At 43.5% G+C, this 18,375-nt stretch overlaps 1 protein-coding gene across 4 annotated transcripts; it reads left to right on the top strand.

The window, feature by feature from the left end:
• The first annotated feature begins 1,530 nt into the window (after positions 1 to 1,530).
• On the top strand, positions 1,531 to 17,123 carry sufu (suppressor of fused homolog (Drosophila)). Of its 4 annotated transcripts, none has more exons than XM_064316867.1 (13): positions 1,533 to 2,191; positions 4,189 to 4,323; positions 4,726 to 4,862; positions 5,307 to 5,449; positions 5,814 to 5,899; positions 6,825 to 6,897; positions 7,269 to 7,422; positions 7,940 to 8,042; positions 10,167 to 10,205; positions 12,885 to 13,019; positions 13,818 to 13,956; positions 14,609 to 14,677; positions 14,867 to 17,123. In XM_064316867.1, exons 1-13 carry the CDS (start codon positions 2,043 to 2,045, stop codon positions 14,954 to 14,956), a joined length of 1,452 nt encoding a protein of 483 aa, XP_064172937.1. In that variant the 5' UTR covers positions 1,533 to 2,042; the 3' UTR covers positions 14,957 to 17,123. The 4 variants fall into 4 exon arrangements, with proteins under 4 accessions (XP_064172939.1, XP_064172937.1, XP_064172938.1 ...); XM_064316866.1 differs by having other exon boundaries at positions 1,535 to 2,191; positions 7,266 to 7,422; XM_064316869.1 differs by lacking the exon at positions 10,167 to 10,205 and having other exon boundaries at positions 1,531 to 2,191.
• Positions 17,124 to 18,375: the final 1,252 nt, after the last annotated feature.

Below are 18,375 nucleotides of genomic sequence, written 5' to 3'. Positions count from 1 at the left end.
CGCACTAAGCGTGCTCAAATGGGCCTGCCATGACAGTTCCACCAAACATAGGCCCTACCACTCTTTGAGAAACGAAAAAAATAATAATTCATGTGTATGAATACTTTGCCCTTGGTTATATAATCAAGACAACATTGTCAAAAACACGTTTGGAAACACTGTCATTGCTCATTTTAAACTGAAAGAGGAAACGCATCTAGCTAGCTAACTTAGCCAAGCACCTCAAACACCGACTTCGCGAGTTATTCAGAGTTTAAGCAGCTCATCTGTACTCTTTGCGCGGTTTGGAGAAGTGTCTCAGGTTGTAAACAGGAGCAGGGAAACGTTCGCCTGGTTGAGAGCCTCGGCGAAATAGCATGCAGACCTCTTCCTCCGTAGTTTGGTGTGCGCTGGAACTTGGAATGTCATAAAATCAGTTAGCGAGCTATATGTTATGTTATGATTAGCAAATTACATTTTAGACAGCTAGCTTGTTAGCAAGCACATATTTGGATATTCAATGTTGAAACTGCAGATGCACGTTTATTTTAGTTGTTAATTGTAATTACAAAATGTATTGAAGGACATCGCGACAAGCCTACTTAAGATATATCAGCTGATTTAAAAATGTGTGGGTAGTTTTTATCAGCGATGAAAACAAACAGCTCGGTAGTGAACTGAACACCATTACACAGGCGATCTGACATGACAAGCAATATAAATCTTTATTAGAACAAGTACAGCAGAAACAGCATGTCACAAAATAGTAACGGTAGTACAAAACTTAGTTCAGAGATATTTCACTTCGGTATAATAACATAAGTAATTTTGTGGAGCCTAACACATTGTACTTACATAGCATTTGCCTCCCCTGCTGACCGTCAACGTTAACAGAATCGCTTTTCCTCACAGTTGTCAGGGTCCCTATTCATTCATTTTCGGGACAACCGAGAGGAACAGAGACGCTGTTAACGGACAGCAGATGTTGCTTCACGCTACGAAAACACAATGGAGTCGCCTCCAGAAAAGAATTTATGTTATGTCGAAGTGCAACATCTCTTTAATCGGCTAACTTGATGTGGTTAGCAAGCTAGCTATTTAGCTTTCTTGTGAACCAGAGCTAACGTTATACTTACCTTCATAACCGAATATAAACTTATCAAAAAATAATTTGTAGCCCTTGTCCAGTTTAGACCGCTTAACGTTCACTGGCAATGCTTCGACAATGCGGATAACATCGGACAGTGAACTTTGGCAGTGCTATCAGGGACTGTGAGAACACACGTCGCTGTTTAGGCTCAATTTTTCGCTGTCAGAAATGGACTTGCGTCCGTAGCAACGGTAACCGGAAACAAAGTATCCCTACATCCGGTTTTGGTCGCCATCTTGTGAAATAGGCCTATCACAGCTCGCTCCAGATACTTCGTGTGGTGTTGTTCAACCTCTTCGTGATGGTCTTTGTAGTCCATACAGCGTCGATGCATTATCACGTGTTCAATACAACCAACCAGAGTCTAGTGTTGAACTATCCGCTTAGTACGATGAATAAAACATCTAGACTATAACTTCGTTACCGAATCGTGTCAAGTAAAATCATGCATTGATTCTTATATGTAATGTCGGTATAACTGGGTTGGAAATGTGACTGTAGACGTATTCGACTGGCAGAAAAAGTCATGAGTTCTTCCATTATAGCTTATGAAGAAATTGAGAGGTGCGGTGCACTGGACGCCATATTGGTTTCTGCAACTTCGACAGTCGAATCAAGCGGTGACGTTCGTTCCATATCATAGAGTTCAGTGAGTTGAGTACATGCTGCTTACTCCAAATCACCAATGTAATCACGCTTTTTGAGAAGCAACAAGCTGCTGTTTTATCAAATTGGGAGGCGCAACAAGGATCTACATTGAATATAACTTTTAAATATAGTAACCTGGTAGAAAAAAAAGACACTTTCAACACGAAAGCTAAGAGTTTGTAGTTATCGTAGTTAAGAAAACGTTTTGTTTTTTGTCTTTCTTCGTGACTATTCCCTTCTTCGTTTTGAATTGGATCTGTGAGAGATGGATGAAATGCGGCCTAGCAGCGGCGCCGCAGCCCACGGGCTGGCGTCGCTGTTCCCCACTGGTCTGCAAGCAATTTACACGGAGTGCAGGCGGCTGTATCCTGATCAGCCAAACCCGCTGCAAGTAACGGCTATCGTTAAGTATTGGTATGTATAATTAATTTATTTTCGCTAATGCTAAATATATTAACTGTGAGATGCATGGTAAAAGTAGTAGTGAATATATTTGCCAGACTAGTTAGGCTGCGTTACGGATCGTCGTGAAGATAACCCAGAAAGTTGATGAACTAGGTAGGCTAGCCTAACGGTAACTAGCTCTACCCCTAATGTTTGCTAAATTGGCTTACGTTAGCTAGCAGTTTTCTTTATCGTGTATCTATGTGGCTTGCTAACTACAGTTACCAAATAAGATCGACATCAGCGGTTTTGTTGTCTGTAGCTAGTTGGGTAGCTGTTAGTTCTCATTAGTTGTTTTTTTAATTAATGTAGTCTATCATAAATTAAGGGTACTTAAGGCTAGTGTCGTTAGGCTAACGTGAATGTATTACATTTTGCACGACGTTAACTAACGATAGCTAGCTATTGACGTTTATTTTGGGAAATTCTCGACTGAGAAAGTTTGCTTACGTGCTAGTTAATATCAGTACCCGTTATAACGTTAGATTCGATATGGTTCATAGATTTGGTTTATTTTTGAAACTCGAAAACCGATGCATGCATGTCAGTCCTAGAAAATTCAATTTAAAGAGTAGTGAACTACTTGAGTAGCTACAGAAAAAAATAGATAAATTATTTTCCGAAGGGAACTTAAGGAAATAAGCCCTTTTAACTGGCGAGTACATTTTCGTACGTTTAACTTGGCTAGCTAAATTAAAACATTATACACACCTGTTCAAAACTATGGAATCAGATTTGTGGCAAAGCTATCAAACAAAACATCTTCAGTACAAGCAAAATATTTCTGAGACTGAGAGTAAAGAAGTGTTACAAAGAAAAGTATTGATTTCAATAGTAGAAATGTTTTTTTCAAGGACAACTGCAGGCAGTGGGTCCGAAGAAAGACTATGGATTAGATCAGTATCTTTATAGATTATTATGAAAAAATACCCTTTAATAAAAGCTGAGAATGTGAACCTTAACTGCTTGTGAATTGTTTGATTACAAATCAAAAATTATGAAGTACAGAGCCAAATCAAGAAAAATGTATGTCTTTGTCCAAAACATTATGGAGCTCACTGTAAATGTGTATTGGGGTATAAGAACATGTACCAACTCATGCATACTGTAAATAAAATCAACTGCCCAGTATACACAAACCTACATTTATCAATGGCAAACGTAATTTCCATGAATATCCAAAGGCAGTTTAAGTCTGTGTTCTCTGCAGGTAGCTTGTTTGAAATTGAATTCCCAAATGACCTCCCAGTAAGTGCTAAGTTGCTCAGCCATTTTGTTCATTTGGAAGTTGAAATATTCATTGCACAAGCTCTCATTGAGGAGGTATCATTTTGCTATAGTTCATCTATATTTGTGATGTTGGTGAAATGACCTCTTTATTGTACCTAAGTGATGCATACCTCAGAAGGCTTAAAGTTGGCAATCAGACATAAACAGACATGTTAACCCTGGTCCAATGCAGCAGTACCTGTCAAAAAAGCAACATTAAAGAGTAATTGCACTCTAGGTCACTTAAAATAGAAACTGTAATCGTGTTTGTATGACTACTTTATAATGGAACATTTTTATCATTGCCATTATTTCAGCATTTCTGAAATTATATTATTTGGCTGGAAAAACTGATATCGCCCGCTAGCGTTTGAGAATACTTTGTGCGGATGAGTTGGGCACACCTACACCAAGCACCACATGAAGAATTGTTCTAAACTGTAGGAGTCAGGCTGAAACAGTTGCTCTTTAAGGAGCCAAATAAGAATCTAGTCCGCACTATGCTGAAAATCCTGAATTTTGCAACGAACATGATCGTTGGCAACGTGTAAGATTTTCTTAGCTCTGCACAGATTTGTTTTTGCTGATGTTGGAGCTGCATGTATGGTTTGACTCTGAGTTGTATGGCAGGCATATGGAATGCTGCATGTTTCTCATTTCCTAAGCTACAGTGCCGTGATGTTTCTTTCCTTTCACAGGTTAGGGGGCCCGGACCCTTTAGACTACATTAGCATGTACAGGAACGTGGGCTGTCCGGGGCAGGATGTTCAGGAGCATTGGCACTATGTCAGCTTTGGCCTGAGTGACCTGTATGGAGACAACAGGGTGCATGAGTAAGTGCTGAGAATTTTGAATTTCAGTGTTTAACTTTGAAGATGTATTGCTTATCCAGTCAATAGTACTAAAAAAAAAAGGCTTTCTTTTTCCCCCACAACCACCCCCTACATTGGAGGTCAAGTCTCACCCCCACTTCCTTCACCTAATTGTAAGAGAGGGGAGAGAAAAAAAGATTGATAAAATAGTAATTCTTGTATTCAATTAGTAACAAAAAAAAGGATTCCCAACAACACAAAAAAACAAAAAAAAAAAACAAATACTAACTAACCCTAACTTCCAAATGATTGGATCCAAAGACATTTGGATTGTGAGGAAAAACCGAGTTTTACTTTAGTGTAAGCATGATTATAGTTACTGGCCCTTGTCAGCATGTTGCAATATTGCTTGTCTTGGAACAGATTTACAGGTGCAGATGGCCCGAGTGGTTTTGGGTTTGAACTGACCTTCAGGCTGAAGAGGGAAGCAGGGGAGACGGCGCCCCCTACGTGGCCAGCAGAGCTAATGCAGGGGCTGGCACGATACGTCTTCCAGTCAGGTACGTTCCTTCCCCCTCTTTTTCTACTGTCATTGCGGTCTTACTTGTTTCTTTACCAATGCCTTAAGCATGAGCCAGTGTGCAGTGCCGAGAAACTAAGCCAGAGTGTCGTACAATGCTGAGGGGACCTGCCTGTCTGCTGGCCCAAAAGATGTGTCGATGGCAAAATATGCATAATTATCACATTGCCGTAATATGTACAGAATACATTTTGCCAGTAAGTAGTGCAATGCTGTCCCGAGAGGTGCTGAGCCTGTATGTATTATGGTGCTGAGGGGACCTGAGCCTGTGCAGTGCTGTCCTCAGGGGAGCTAAGCCAGTGTGTAGTGCATGTTCTGTCACACTCCTGCTGTTAGAGTTCCCGCTTTTGAGCGCAGGTTGTAGTCCCCAGGTCACCTGACCGCGGATGGACCGCCCCCGTTCTGTTTTTGCGTTCATTTGCAGAAAACACGTTTTGCAGCGGGGACCACGTCTCGTGGCACAGCCCTCTGGACAACAGCGAGTCTCGCATCCAGCACATGCTGCTGACAGAAGACCCCCAGATGCAGTCGGCCCAGACCCCCTTTGGACTAGTCACCTTCCTGCAGGTGAATGAAGCACCGGAAGATTCTAGAAAGAAGACTTTTCCTTCCTGAGAATAACAAGAGGCATGCCTCTCCTCCCCCCCCCCCCCCCCCCAAAAAAACCTTTTTTTAGTAAAATGATTTGTTCCGGTTGCCAGCTGTGCATTTGTAGGGCATTAGTAGTCTTTTCATCAATACAGAGATTAATTTACTTGGTTCAGTATTTAGACTGACCAGCACCCGCAGGCCGCGAAACATAAGTCCTGACCATGGTAGCTCACCGTGAGATGAGATTAATTTCCCTACATTTTCTGGTTGAATTGGAATGACTTGTACTTCCTCCTCAGATTGTGTCTGAAACGGTGACGACTTTGTCTCCTTTTCCCAGATTGTGGGCGTGTGCACCGAGGAGCTGCAGGCGGCGCAGCAGTGGAACGGACAGGGAATCCTTGAGCTGCTACGCGGAGTCCATGTGTGAGTAGCCCCCGTTTGCAGCCGTGAGAAACGGACTGGGCCAGGGAAGTGAGAAACGGACTGGGCCAGGGAAGTGAGAAACGGACTGGGCCAGGGAAGTGAGAAACGGACTGGGCCAGGGAAGTGAGAAACGGACTGGGCCAGGGAAGTGAGAAACGGACTGGGCCAGGGAAGTGAGAAACGGACTGGGCCAGGGAAGTGAGAAACGGACTGGGCCAGGGAAGTGAGAAACGGACTGGGCCAGGAAGTGAGAAACGGACTGGGCCAGGGAAGTGAGAAACGGACTGGGCCAGGGAAGTGAGAAACGGACTGGGCCAGGGAAGTGAGAAACGGACTGGCAGGGGCCAGGGAAGTGAGAACGACTGGGCAGGAAGTGAGAACGACTGGGCCAGGGAAGTGAGAAACGGACTGGGCCAGGGAAGTGAGAAACGGACTGGGCCGGGGAAGTGAGAAACGGACTGGGCCAGGGGAAGGTGAGAAAAACGGACTGGGCCAGGGAAGTGAGAAACGGACTGGGCCAGGGAAGTGAGAAACGGACTGGGCCAGGGAAGTGAGAAACGGACTGGGCCAGGGAAGTGAGAAACGGACTGGGCCAGGGAAGTGAGAAACCGACTGAGACGGGGAAGTGAGTTCCAGTCCAGGAGAGCCGCACCCTGCAGACATCCGCACTCCCCAACCCAAACGCAGTAGCACCGTGGCCAAGTTGCTTTTTTCCTTTTAGTCGCATTTAGTAAAAATGCGTTGGTGGTGAACTAAATGGAATGTTCATTTAAAATCGTTAAATGGTTACTGTTGGCCGCAAAAACTTATTTCGGCAATGACGTTTGTCATCTTGAACGCACGTCTGCTCTCTGTGGAAGTTTTTTTTGCCTGATAACTCTGATGTTTTTTCTTTTCTTTTCCTCCTCCTCCCTTTCTTTCTCAGCGCTGGGGGGCCCTGGCTGATAACAGACATGAGGAGAGGAGAGACGATATTCGACATCGATCCTCACTTACAAGTAAGGCTTTTTCTTCACGCGTTTGTCTCTTTGAGATTACCCTGCGTTCGTGTTATTTGTTGAATATGTAGCCGTGTCATTGATACGTCCGCTTGGCCTGTCTTCGCTGCTTGCACATTCTGTGTTCTGAAATAGCCAAGACAACATTTTAGAGGAGCTCCAGGGAGCCTTCTGTTCCAGGCACAATGTCTATATCAGTGGGGTTTTCTGGTAAAATTAAGGATCAAGACAAAAAGGAAATATGGTCAAATATGTCGTCATGGTGTAGTATTGCGTATCACGACACGCCTCTGTATGGTGTAGGTGTATGGAGTTTTTTAACCCGTGGTTCTGCGGTGTTTTTTGTGTGCTGGGGGTTGCTCATCAAGCAGGAGAGAGTGGACAAGGGCATCGAGACGGACGGGTCCAATCTGAGCGGGGTGAGTGCCAAGTGCTCCTGGGACGACTTGAGCCGGCCGCCCGACGACGATGAGGACAGCCGCAGCATCTGTGTGGGGTCGCAGCCCCGCCACCTGACCGACAAAGGTCAGCACCCAACCAGAGCCTTCCCAGCAACCCCGCTTTTGTAGTTCTTTTCATAGCATCAGAAAGCATGACCGGACAACTGTAGTCAGGATGAATGTGTGATTACCTGTAAATGGATGCACATTTTGTAACTGCATGCTGAACACTGGGCATCGATTTATTTTCCGCAGTAACACAATAGAAAAGTTAACTACAGCTCAAACTTGTATACCATAACGGTCTGCTTATTTAAGTAATGGGGAGATCCACTCAGTTCATTAGTGAATTTCAGTTTCTAAGGCATTTCCTTCTGGTGAACCCGGTGAACTGATTTTTGGTGGTTTTTGTTCGTATTTAGTCAATACCCTTTTGATATAAGGTCTACAGTACAGTGCATCTACACTCCTCAAATACTTGTGACAGAAATTCTGTTGTCTTATTTTCCTTGAGCTGCTCCTGAATTTACCTTATTTGTCCTTATTGGGGGGGGTGACTTGCAATGTGACATCATCTGATGTCATCACTGCACACCCTGCAGACACAGAACAAATCCGAGAGGCCTTGCGGAAAGGACTGGAGATCAACAGCAAAGCTGTCCTCCCACCAATCAGCGGCCAGAGACAGAGCCACGACCGATCCCAGTGAGTCTCCCATTCCTCTGCTCCTCTTTACCCAGCGGCAGCTCAGGGCTCCTCCCCTTAGGGCGGGGCTCCAGCAGACCCCTGGGGCTCCGCCCACAGCACACAGAACCTGTTGCCTTGGCCTCAGTGTCTCAGTGCACCTCTCTCCACTGGCGCTCAGTGAAACCCTGTGACCCCCGATGCTAAACACGTTACTCTGTTACAGGACTAGGAGCTCTCCTGATCAATTTGGAAATACTGACTTTCAGAGCCTAAGTTTTTATTGGGCCAGTAGTATTTGCTTTATTACTGAAAATCTTATAATGCTATCAGCTGTTAGAGTGTATGTGCTTTGGATGTATGTACTCATGACATGCCCACATGCTCTGCCTGTGGTTGAGACATTTTGGGGCCTTTTAAAATTAGTATTTTGTGATTACTCAGGAGAAATCACATTCCTCCAATTATCAGCCTTTCTCTACAACACATACTTATCTGAGCGTCTGCCAAAAAATGCCTGTAATGTTATCTACAGTACGATTATCTCCATCCTAAAAGATAGGGTTCTCCCCTTTCAACATGTAAATCAAACCAATCCTGAATTAAAATGGCATATCATACACAAAAAAACGATGCGTGCCTGAGATTCAGCTCAACGCTTGAAGTACATTCTGCGATGGAATGAGTTTTGGCGGAAATGTTCTTATTCAAAAGCAGCTTTGCTTTATCTCAGCTTCCAGTTCCTGTTTGTAGGGTATTCTAGCTGCCGTGTCCCTCCCAGAGATGGGCACAGACATTGTGGGGGGCAGGGGCTCCAAAACTCAAGCCGCACCACCATTTTCCAAACAGTCATCTCGCACTATTTTAATTTGTTCAGTGTGATACATATGACCTTGCTCTATAGGTCAGATCACCTTCTCTACAGTTACAAACAGACATCATCCTTCGTCTTTAAGGCCATGGTCACACACACACACACACACACACACAGAAACACAAAACGGATATCTGGACTCACTACCTAGAACAGTACGCTCATGCTGCCACTCAACTCAGTGCTGACTATTCTATGATGAGGAGCAAGGCAAAACCATAGGGGTTGTGTGTGGTGGAGGGATCCTTTTTAATGTGGGTTCCCTTTTTTTAGTGCTCTTTTTTAATTGTGAGGAGTAGAAAAAAGAAAACTTAATATGTGGTGGGATGGACTACCAAGGGAGGGCACTTTCTGAGTGAGAGGTCCTCCAAAGTGCAGGGTTCAAGCCCCCCTGGACTCTGCATGCGCCTGGTCCTGCCCAGCAGACATCAGTTGGGTCTCCCCAGTTCTTTCAGCTTTCTGTAGGCGGCCATGTTTTATCTGTGTGAGGTTCATGGTAAGCTCCAGTGTTTTGTTTGCACTGTGACATGAATGACTTTAGGATGTGATATTGAGGGAGCTTAGAGTTAAGTCTCTGAGCTTGCTGTTCTGAGCGTGATGTTGGTTGCTATAGCTGTCATGGTCTGTCCTTATCCAGTTGAAGCGGTGCTTTCTTTCACTGTGGTGTGACACATCACTTCAGATCGTTAGTGCTCTCCTTCCACCAAGGAAATTTGTGACCACTCCGACAGTCTCATGCTCTCATCGTGTGTAAAAAGGTTGCAACTTCGTGGAAAAAGTCAGCCTTATTGCCCTCTGAGCTGTTCTGAATCTGGTCTTCTGCAATATGCTGTCCAGTTCTATAATGAGTCAACAGTGTTATGGTGGTCAGGTGGGGGAACGGTGAAGAATGCCAGAAGCTTTTTCGGGAGTCGGTGGATTAACTAAGATTATTTTCTCAGGTCATAAAAATGTTTTTTAAGCAATTGATTAACTAAGCAGTTCTAAGTCTCCTGTAAAATGAAATTGAGGAATCATGAATGCTTACTTCTTTAAGCCAATGTAAACTCTCACAAACCGGTTTGATGTAACCTCTTTTTCTGTTAATGAGGGAATGCATTACAGATTGAAGACAGGACAGCTGAAGGAAAAAAACAAATTTTTTTATTGGTAAAAAGTTGTTTGAGTCGAGCACATTGGTTCACCTGTTAGCTAAATGCACAGTTAAGTAGACATGAACAGTATTTTCTTCTCTTCACTATGGTACAAATCTCCCCCTAATTTCTCCATAGACCGTCAATGGGCCATTTGCAGAGCCAGCAGACTTCAAGGTAAGAGCAAACCAAGAGAAAGCGAAATCCTCCCTCTGTCAGTACCCCTATCAGAGGCCATTTTGTTAAAGTGCTCCCACTATGATCTACGTGAGGAACACTCCCTTAGTCTTTGTTTCTCTAAATGTATGGCTGTTAAGAAATGTGTTTTTAAGATATCATAAAGTGTGCATCATTACCTTTGATCATTAATGGTCAGTGTGCAGATGTTACTGTCAGAATGGTCTCAAGGTTGAGATGACCCATGAGTGCTAAACAAAGTATAGTACTGATTTTGTCCTGCCGCTGTCAGACGAGACTGATTGAGGGAAATGGCTCAGTAATGTACCAGTTTTGGTTTTCAGAGTCTGCTACTAAGTTGGAAGTATGTTGGCACAAAATTGGATGTACCCCAAAAAAATTCAGGGCCAAACTCTATGAGGCACTTCCGTGGGATTCCTTGAGCAGAACAGGGTAGTGCTCGGTTGGTAGCCCGTCACATCTGGAATATCAGTGAGTTTGCCTTCAGTCTTTATTTTGGTTTAGATTAGATTAGATTATACTTTATAGTCAGATTTCTCTAAAGTTTGTCTTGCGTCACTGGCCGTACTCCTTCTCCCAAACAGAGGAACAGACGTACATTCATACAGTAAAATAAGACGAACAGTACAAGCAGCTTCAGCACTACTGCATTTACCTCCAAACTCAGCTTTTGTGTTTCAAATTCAGGGATGGGATTTTTCTTCATTTGTCAGGAAGTACTCTTCCCCCTAGGTCATAAATGTCTCTCAGGATGGTTATCGCTGAGCACTCTCTCCGGCCCGCTGGAATATCAGGACAGATTGACCACTTGATGGATTCTATTGTTTTGGGAACCATTTTTTTAATCCCCATTTTTGGGACTGCCAGTTGTGCCACCTGCACTCCTTTGAAATACTGAATATTGTAAAGAAAAATGCACCGCACTCTCCATGAATAACCAAGTGGAGCTTCTTGTGTTGTTGTCCAATAATCTCTTATTGGGATTCATATTAGGTTCTGCATGGTCGCTGTATTTCCTTTTGTGTTATCTAGGCAGGCAAAATGCCAGTCTGGGTGGGGGGAGGGGGGGTGGTCAGCTGGCCCTGGCAGGGGCTGCTTGGGCACGCCCCTTCAGCTTTTGTTTTGGTTTCACAGGCACAGACAGACACATCCTGGGGTCCAGTACCACAAAGCAGGATTAAGGAATTAGCTGTAGAGTAAAACCCGGAACAGCTCTTTTTTTACTTCAGTCCATGTTCCAGGTTTGGGAGGTGTTCTGAGTTTTATCCAGCTGACCCTGCTTTGTGATACAGGCCCATGAACTACACTAGCTGGCTGGCTAAGCTAGCTCCGGTCGGCTGTTTTGCTTTGAATTAGCTGAAGTTATCAATGCTGATTCAACTGTGGAGAGGTATCTTGTGATGAACATGGCATTTCTAACAAAACTGTCTGATTATAGACAGTGAATTACAAATTAAACGACTGACGACTGACTAGCAAGCTAGTGTCAATCTACATTACGTTACTTTATATTTATCTGGCAGGCACTTTTATCCAAAGCGGCATACAGTAAGTGCATACCTAAGGTCACTGGAACAACTGCAAAACACAGGTCCGATGAGGTACATCTAGCTGACTTGAGAAGGTGCGGCAAAAGTAGCTCTGGGGACCGTAGAAAAATAACAGCCTGGAGCAGATCCAGCAGAATCTGACCAGATAGCGAGTGGAAAAAATGAATAATGATAAAGTAAAATATATTATACATATCAGATAATAAAGGAATGAATTGCACATCGCTGCTACATGTTTACAAAGGTTTCCTTTAAGCCTTTTCTAATGCAATACAATAATTATACACAAATTTTCAATATATGTTTGGAAATAGTTAAATATTGTATTAAAGAAAATAAGAAATTCAACTATAAATATATCTTGCAAAGCTTTTGTATTATACTACATACTTTACACACCTTAGGCACTCTAGTGTTATTGGGGAGCCTGTGAATATTTTCCACACAATACTACAGTAACTATTTTACACTTTTTGAGTTTAGTTTCAGCATAGTTACTTTTATGGGAACTAGGAAACAATGGTTTTTGGTTAGATATTTGAAATGTGATGCAAATTTAAGTTGAGTATTCGCCCTGCTGATACAATCCTGAGATTTATTTAAATACCTTAGTTTGCATCTAGGCGTTCAATTTGCTTCTCAGCTGCAACTAAATTTCAGAGTTGTTTTCAGGGCAATCTTTTTACCCTTGTGGAATGTTTTATTTGTTTATTTTACGTGTCAAAGACTGAGCGAGCCCAACACAGCCAGAAATGTGGTATGGAAGGAGAACCACTTTTATTTTGGTATCACTTGGGTTTTCTGCTCATGTTGACACTGCGGACAGAGAGAGAGAGAGCCCTTATTACAGAATAAAAGCGAGGCTGTGAATGGAAGTCCGTTGCATATTTTAGTTTGCAGACTGACGGTTATCTGGTATCGTTCTTCCTGATCACATTTTGTCAGATTTGGGCGGTAAAGTGTTCATGCCCAGTGGAACTGTGGTAGCCCGGTGTTGAAACGACGCCTGTGTCGTCACTGTGCTGTAGCAGGGGGAGCTGTAGTTCCTGCGTTGTCACCATGGTGACTGGCTGTGTGTGTGTGTCTCTCTCTGTCTCTCTCTCTCCAGGAGCCGGAAGGACAGTCTGGAGAGCGAGAGCTCGGCCGCCATCGTCCCTCACGAGCTGGTGCGCACGCGGCAGCTGGAGAGCGTGCACCTCCGATTCAACCAGGAGTCCGGCACCCTCATCCCCCTGTGCCTCCGGTACGGTTCCCACGCTCCCCGGACTCTGCCCCACAGTCTGTAAAGTGTCTTCATTAGGTTCACTTCCTAAGTTTTTGTAAATCTTAATTTAGCAGTGTCGTTTGGTGGTGGTGGGCAACGGGCACATGCCAGTTCTCTTGTATTACGCCGTGTATAAGTGCAACAGACCATGTCTGACTGTCTCTGCAAGATTGTTTGTAAGGATATTTACCAAAACAGACCTGGTCCAGGTTATCTCCATTTTTATTAACCTTATTTATTGGTGCAGTTGTATGCTGCATGAAAAGGCATTTTATAAGCTCGTTAGCTAATTAGCTCACTCTTCTCTCAAGCTACGATTGCAGTGAAACGTGGGGGGAGATTTACTTATTAACCTTGGCCAGGTCAGCCTACCAGTTTGGCCAGTGACCTGAACCTGTTTCTAGACTGCAGTACACCAGAGTTTACCATGGAAATTATGATACATAAGCAAGGCACAGAATACTCGGATTCATCAGTTGTCATCTGCTAAAATGATAAAATGAAAATGTTCCCATTGTGTGGGGAAACTGATTTTATAAACATTAATATTTTTTTTCTGTATGTATGTATTTAAGGAGTGGGGGTAGGGATGACCCCCTAGCAGACTGCACAGCTAAAATGTCTATTTGATTTGTAGAAGAAACTGGCTGGTTTTTAAAAGGAGCCGTAGCTGAAGAGTTTCTGATCTGAAAGAGAGAGGGCCCTGCCTGTGGCGCAATGTTAGAAACCTGCGGCCTCCCCATGCCCACAACCCCCCTCCTGCGTTGTCCTCTGCAGGGGCCGGCTCTTGCATGGAAGGCACTTCACGTATAAGAGCATCACGGGCGACACGGCCATCACCTTCGTGTCCTCGGGAGTGGAGGGAGCCTTCGCCACGGAGGAGCATCCCTATGCAGCGCACGGACCCTGGCTGCAGGTAGGACCGCTCCCCTTCCACAGAGTAAGGCTGTTACAGCAACCCAGTGAGCCCCATTCAGCACGCATTCATAAGGATCAAACCACAGTGGGCTGTGCAGGTCACATTCATAAAGATTAAATTGCAGTGGGCTATCCTGGTCACATTCATAAGGATCAAACCACAGTGGGCTGTGCAGGTCACATTCATAAAGATTCAATTGCAGTGGGCTATCCTGGTCACATTCATAAAGATTAAATTGCAGTGGGCTATCCTGGTCACATTCATAAAGATTAAACCACAGTGGGCTATGCAGGTCACATTCATTGAATATAAATGGCTGTGTGCTGTACTGGTCACATCAGAATTCACAGAATTGTTTTTAACAAAGCTGTGGACAGCAGACCGTGCTTCTGAAAGTGTTTCCTGGGAGTCTATGGGTGTTTTCTCAGTTCCGTTTTGGTTGTGCGTGGAGTGGATCTTTCTCAGCTACAAACGTTGATGGCTTCAGGAATAATTGAGGTTCATAATGTGTCAACAGGCAGGGGATTGATGTGTGAGCAGTTCCATTAGCTGCTGTGCCTGTGCTGTGGAGACAATGCTCTGTATAGTTCAGTGCTTTCTGTTTAAAGCAGGAGCGGCAGTTTGTGATTTAAATCTCATTTGCTTTTAGATACTGCTGACTGAAGAGTTTGTGGAACAAATGCTTGAGGATCTACAGGACCTTAATGGAAGTGAGGAGGTAGGAGGAGGATCGCATTGTTATTTAAAAAATGTTATTTATCAGGGGTGTGCTTTAGTCCTCTACCTCTGAGACATTTTGTCTGAAACTCGGCATTTCTGGGCGGATTGAGGAAAATCCCATCAGTGAATTTGTGTATGTTTCTGAGGGAACATTGGTGACCTCTCAGTGTCTCTCCCCCACATGCAGTCCAAGTTGCCTAAGGAGTACTCCTGGCCTGAGAGGAAGCTGAAGATCTCCATCCTGCCGGACTCTGTGTTTGACAGCCCTCTGCAGTAGCTGACCTGCCCGGATTCGCTTCCTCTGGCTCTCTGAGCGCCGGACACCGGCCTGGTCCCAAGGCCATCAGATGCCACGCCCACAGCAGACCGCCTTTGGCCTATTGTTTCTGTTGCACATGGATGAAGTATAGAATAGGTTCTGTTTTTAAAAACCTGTTTCTGATTTACTCAAGATGCCCCCCCCCCCCCCCAACCCTGAGCAAAGGCTGTCTCTGCTTCCCCTCTCGGTCAGGTTGGCAGTGTCGGCTTTTTGGCCGCTTCCTAGCGTAAGCTTCCTAGCTCCTAGCTGACCTGTCCTTACCCCCAACTCCACACCCACACCAAAAAAGACCAGGGGCACAAGGGGGGGTGAGAAGGGGCATCCGTGACTTCGTCCCTCTCACCGAGACCACAGAGCATCCATCAAGGTCCCACACGTTACCAGTGGTTCAGATGGTTCTTAAATTTTCCCCTGGGCAGTGAGAACGGGTTTCAGGATAGGCCCAAAAGTACGGTTTGGGGAATGGGGCCGGGTAACGACATATTCGCAGCTGCAGACGCAGGTGGAAATAGGGCCTGTTAGTGTTCCAGGGCTGCCTCGTACGTGTGGGGTGTGTTGTTCAGCTGTCACTCAAAGCCTCGCAGAAAGAAGCCAGGCCCTGTTACAAATGGAGACTCATTTTTATTTTATTTTTTTTTTGAAACCACCACACTGTCATGCCAAAGATGTATTGGATTGGTAGGTCACTTAGTCAGTTCAGAAGAGATCCATACCCTGCATTATGATTGAATAATTACATATTTAGTTACAAACTGAATTAAGATATCTGATAAAATGGAACATCTTTCTGTGTTTAGGTTTCTGTATGCGGTAAACACGATGTTATTATTGCTATTTTAAATTAAAAAATAAATAAAATGTTAACCACAGGCACAAGAAGACTGTTATCAGATTTAGGCAGGTTCAGCCAATAGAACAACCTATAGATGGGCCTATAGAAGTCTAGATGTATTTTCATTTATTTGAAATGAATCTTGGTATGCACAATGCAATGGTCCCCAGCGGGTATCTACTCAAAAGGTTACATGAAAGAGTTGATGCTGGGAGTCTGCTTTGCTCGCCTCTCATCATTAAGATCCACAGCATCAGGCCTGTTTCATGTTGAAGTGTTCTGGGGTGATGCTTCAGAATTGGAAGTGCACAGGGAAACTGGCTGCTCTGCCACAGCATGGGTTGTAGTGCTCTGATTGTGGTTTTCCTTGAGGTGATTTGTATGACATATGCAACCATTTTTGGTTCTGAAAAACTGTTAGCAAATGAATGAGACTGAAAGCTGTCAGTAAAAAAATCATAGAATGTTACACACTAACTACATAGGACTGAAGTCTACGCAGTCTGCATAAGAATGGTAATTAAATGACTGCCTAAATCACCAATAATTCTGGACTCATGATTTTACATATTGAACGAGATCACAGCATCTGTCAGGAGATATAAAGCTTGATAGTTGACACTGATCCAAAAGTAAAACTCTTTTATTGGCTGTGGATTTTTAAGAAATGTGTGCCAATCCTGAGACAATTGTGCCATGAACCACAAAGTCTGGCTGAGATTCAGACTCTATCGGTGCCTCTTTATTCCTGCAGCTTTTGAAAGACACCAGATCTGTTTCAGCCAAGTTCAGTTTCATTTGTCATCTGGATAAAAATGCTCTATATTTGTGCTGTGGTGCCTCATTCTTAGAACGGTTAGGTACTTAACCTTTTTTAAACCAACATTCCATTGATGGGACATCTGTTTGTACCTTCAGTAATTTTGACACCGTTTTGTTCCATGCCTGATTGTTTCATGATTTCTGTTCACACCCCCCACCCCCCTTTATCATTTTCCCTCATTTTTATTCAACGCCCCACAGACATATTTCATTGCCGAACACATTCTTTACTTATTTGAAATGTAAAATTAATATTGTTTTGTCAAATAAGGAGCACCATTTACACATGATTTTATAATTTAAAAAAATCTCCAGATGTTTTTTTAAAAATGTAATTTGATGATGTATAAAAAGACCCTTGTTTTGTGTACATTTTGTCTTTTCTGACACTTTTTAAACTGTGGTGAATCTCTGGACTGCCTTTTACTCTGTAATCCCGTCTAAGTGCATTAAAACTACATTATGAGCAAAGGCTGGTCTTTTCACACAAATGGGAGAAAATGGATGCACTTACACATTTTGGACGGGTAAATCAGTGGCAGCCGTCTGGTAGGGTGAGAGTGGTATTGACCCCCACATGCTGATAGACTATGCAACTGTTCGTTCATGTGCGTTGGTCCTGTGGCAACCCAGCCACCGGAATAAGTCACTTTGCGCTGAAGTGACTTTAGTGTTGACACGCACCGAAATACTTCTCAGATTACATCACTGTAGATAAATTGTAACAAGGCTGTTTTTAAACATGGTGGGTTCTTGTCACGGCGTGAAGATTATGAACACCAGACCATAAGAACTGAGCCCATAGATGCGCAATCCTTGACTCACCATCTATGGAATTCAGTTCTCAGGACCGAGTGTTCACCATTTCTGTGAAATACAACTGCAAGCATGAGCTTGCTTCTTCATATGAATCCAGGATACTGTGCCAAAGACCAGTGGCTTGAACATTTCCGTCCTCTCCTATTATACTGTTGTTTGTTGGGGGAGGAACTAAGTGGCTGATGACGCACAGATTTAGTGACTGATCACACTCAGATTTTGATTTTGACCTCTATCCTGTCAGCTCCTGCACGACTAAGCGACAGAAAATGAAGCAAAAGCTGCAGTCCTCCCTAACCGGCAGAGGCATTGTGGGTAAGACTCCACCCATTAAATGTGCTGTCATTTTACAAGTTTGAGAACTATTCTCCTGAGTAAGGATGACTGACAGTGAATTAGCCCCTTTGGAAGAGGACAGCAGATTGGTGTGGGAACCATCACAGTGGGTTATGGGCTAACATCCATTTCTAAAGAACCCAGAATACAAAGCAAACCAATTTCCTACATTCCTTAGGTTCTTGCACACAGTGCATGTCAAAACCTTGGGCACCTATGTGCCATTTTTGAATCTGGGGAAACCAAAAGTGATTACCCTTCATGTTGCCCTTATAACCTTCCATTAGCTCGCCTCTGCTTTGGAAGGATATATAACTCTAACTTGTCTATATTAATTATATTCAACTATTTTTTTCACTTTACAATATTTACATGCTCAATTAAGATGAGAGATCCTGCCTCTTAAAGGTTCACAAATATTTGTACACAAATAAGACAAAAAATAAATTTGACTATTTTGTATTTAAAAAATAGATTCAGTTATATTTGAATATTTATAAAATATTCCCTAATCTTTGCATTGGTACCATATGAGATATATTGGATGGTTTTAGGTGTTTGCTGTTAT

Source organism: Anguilla rostrata, chromosome 18, assembly GCF_018555375.3.
Source record: "Anguilla rostrata isolate EN2019 chromosome 18, ASM1855537v3, whole genome shotgun sequence".
Lineage (NCBI taxonomy): Eukaryota > Metazoa > Chordata > Actinopteri > Anguilliformes > Anguillidae > Anguilla > Anguilla rostrata.
Note: the sequence above shows the minus strand (reverse complement) of the source record. Positions and strands in the feature narration are given on the sequence as shown.

What these genes read in the sequence shown, in the direction of transcription:
- sufu (XM_064316866.1), top strand. Translation starts at nt 2,043, where the DNA reads ATGGATGAAATGCGGCCTAGCAGCGGCGCCGCAGCCCACGGGCTGGCG. An exon ending in GACTAGTCACCTTCCTGCAG is followed by an intron (nt 5,450 to 5,813) that starts GTGAATGAAGCA and finishes TCCTTTTCCCAG; the next exon opens with ATTGTGGGCGTGTGCACCGA. An exon ending in CTCATCCCCCTGTGCCTCCG is followed by an intron (nt 13,020 to 13,817) that starts GTACGGTTCCCA and finishes TGTCCTCTGCAG; the next exon opens with GGGCCGGCTCTTGCATGGAA.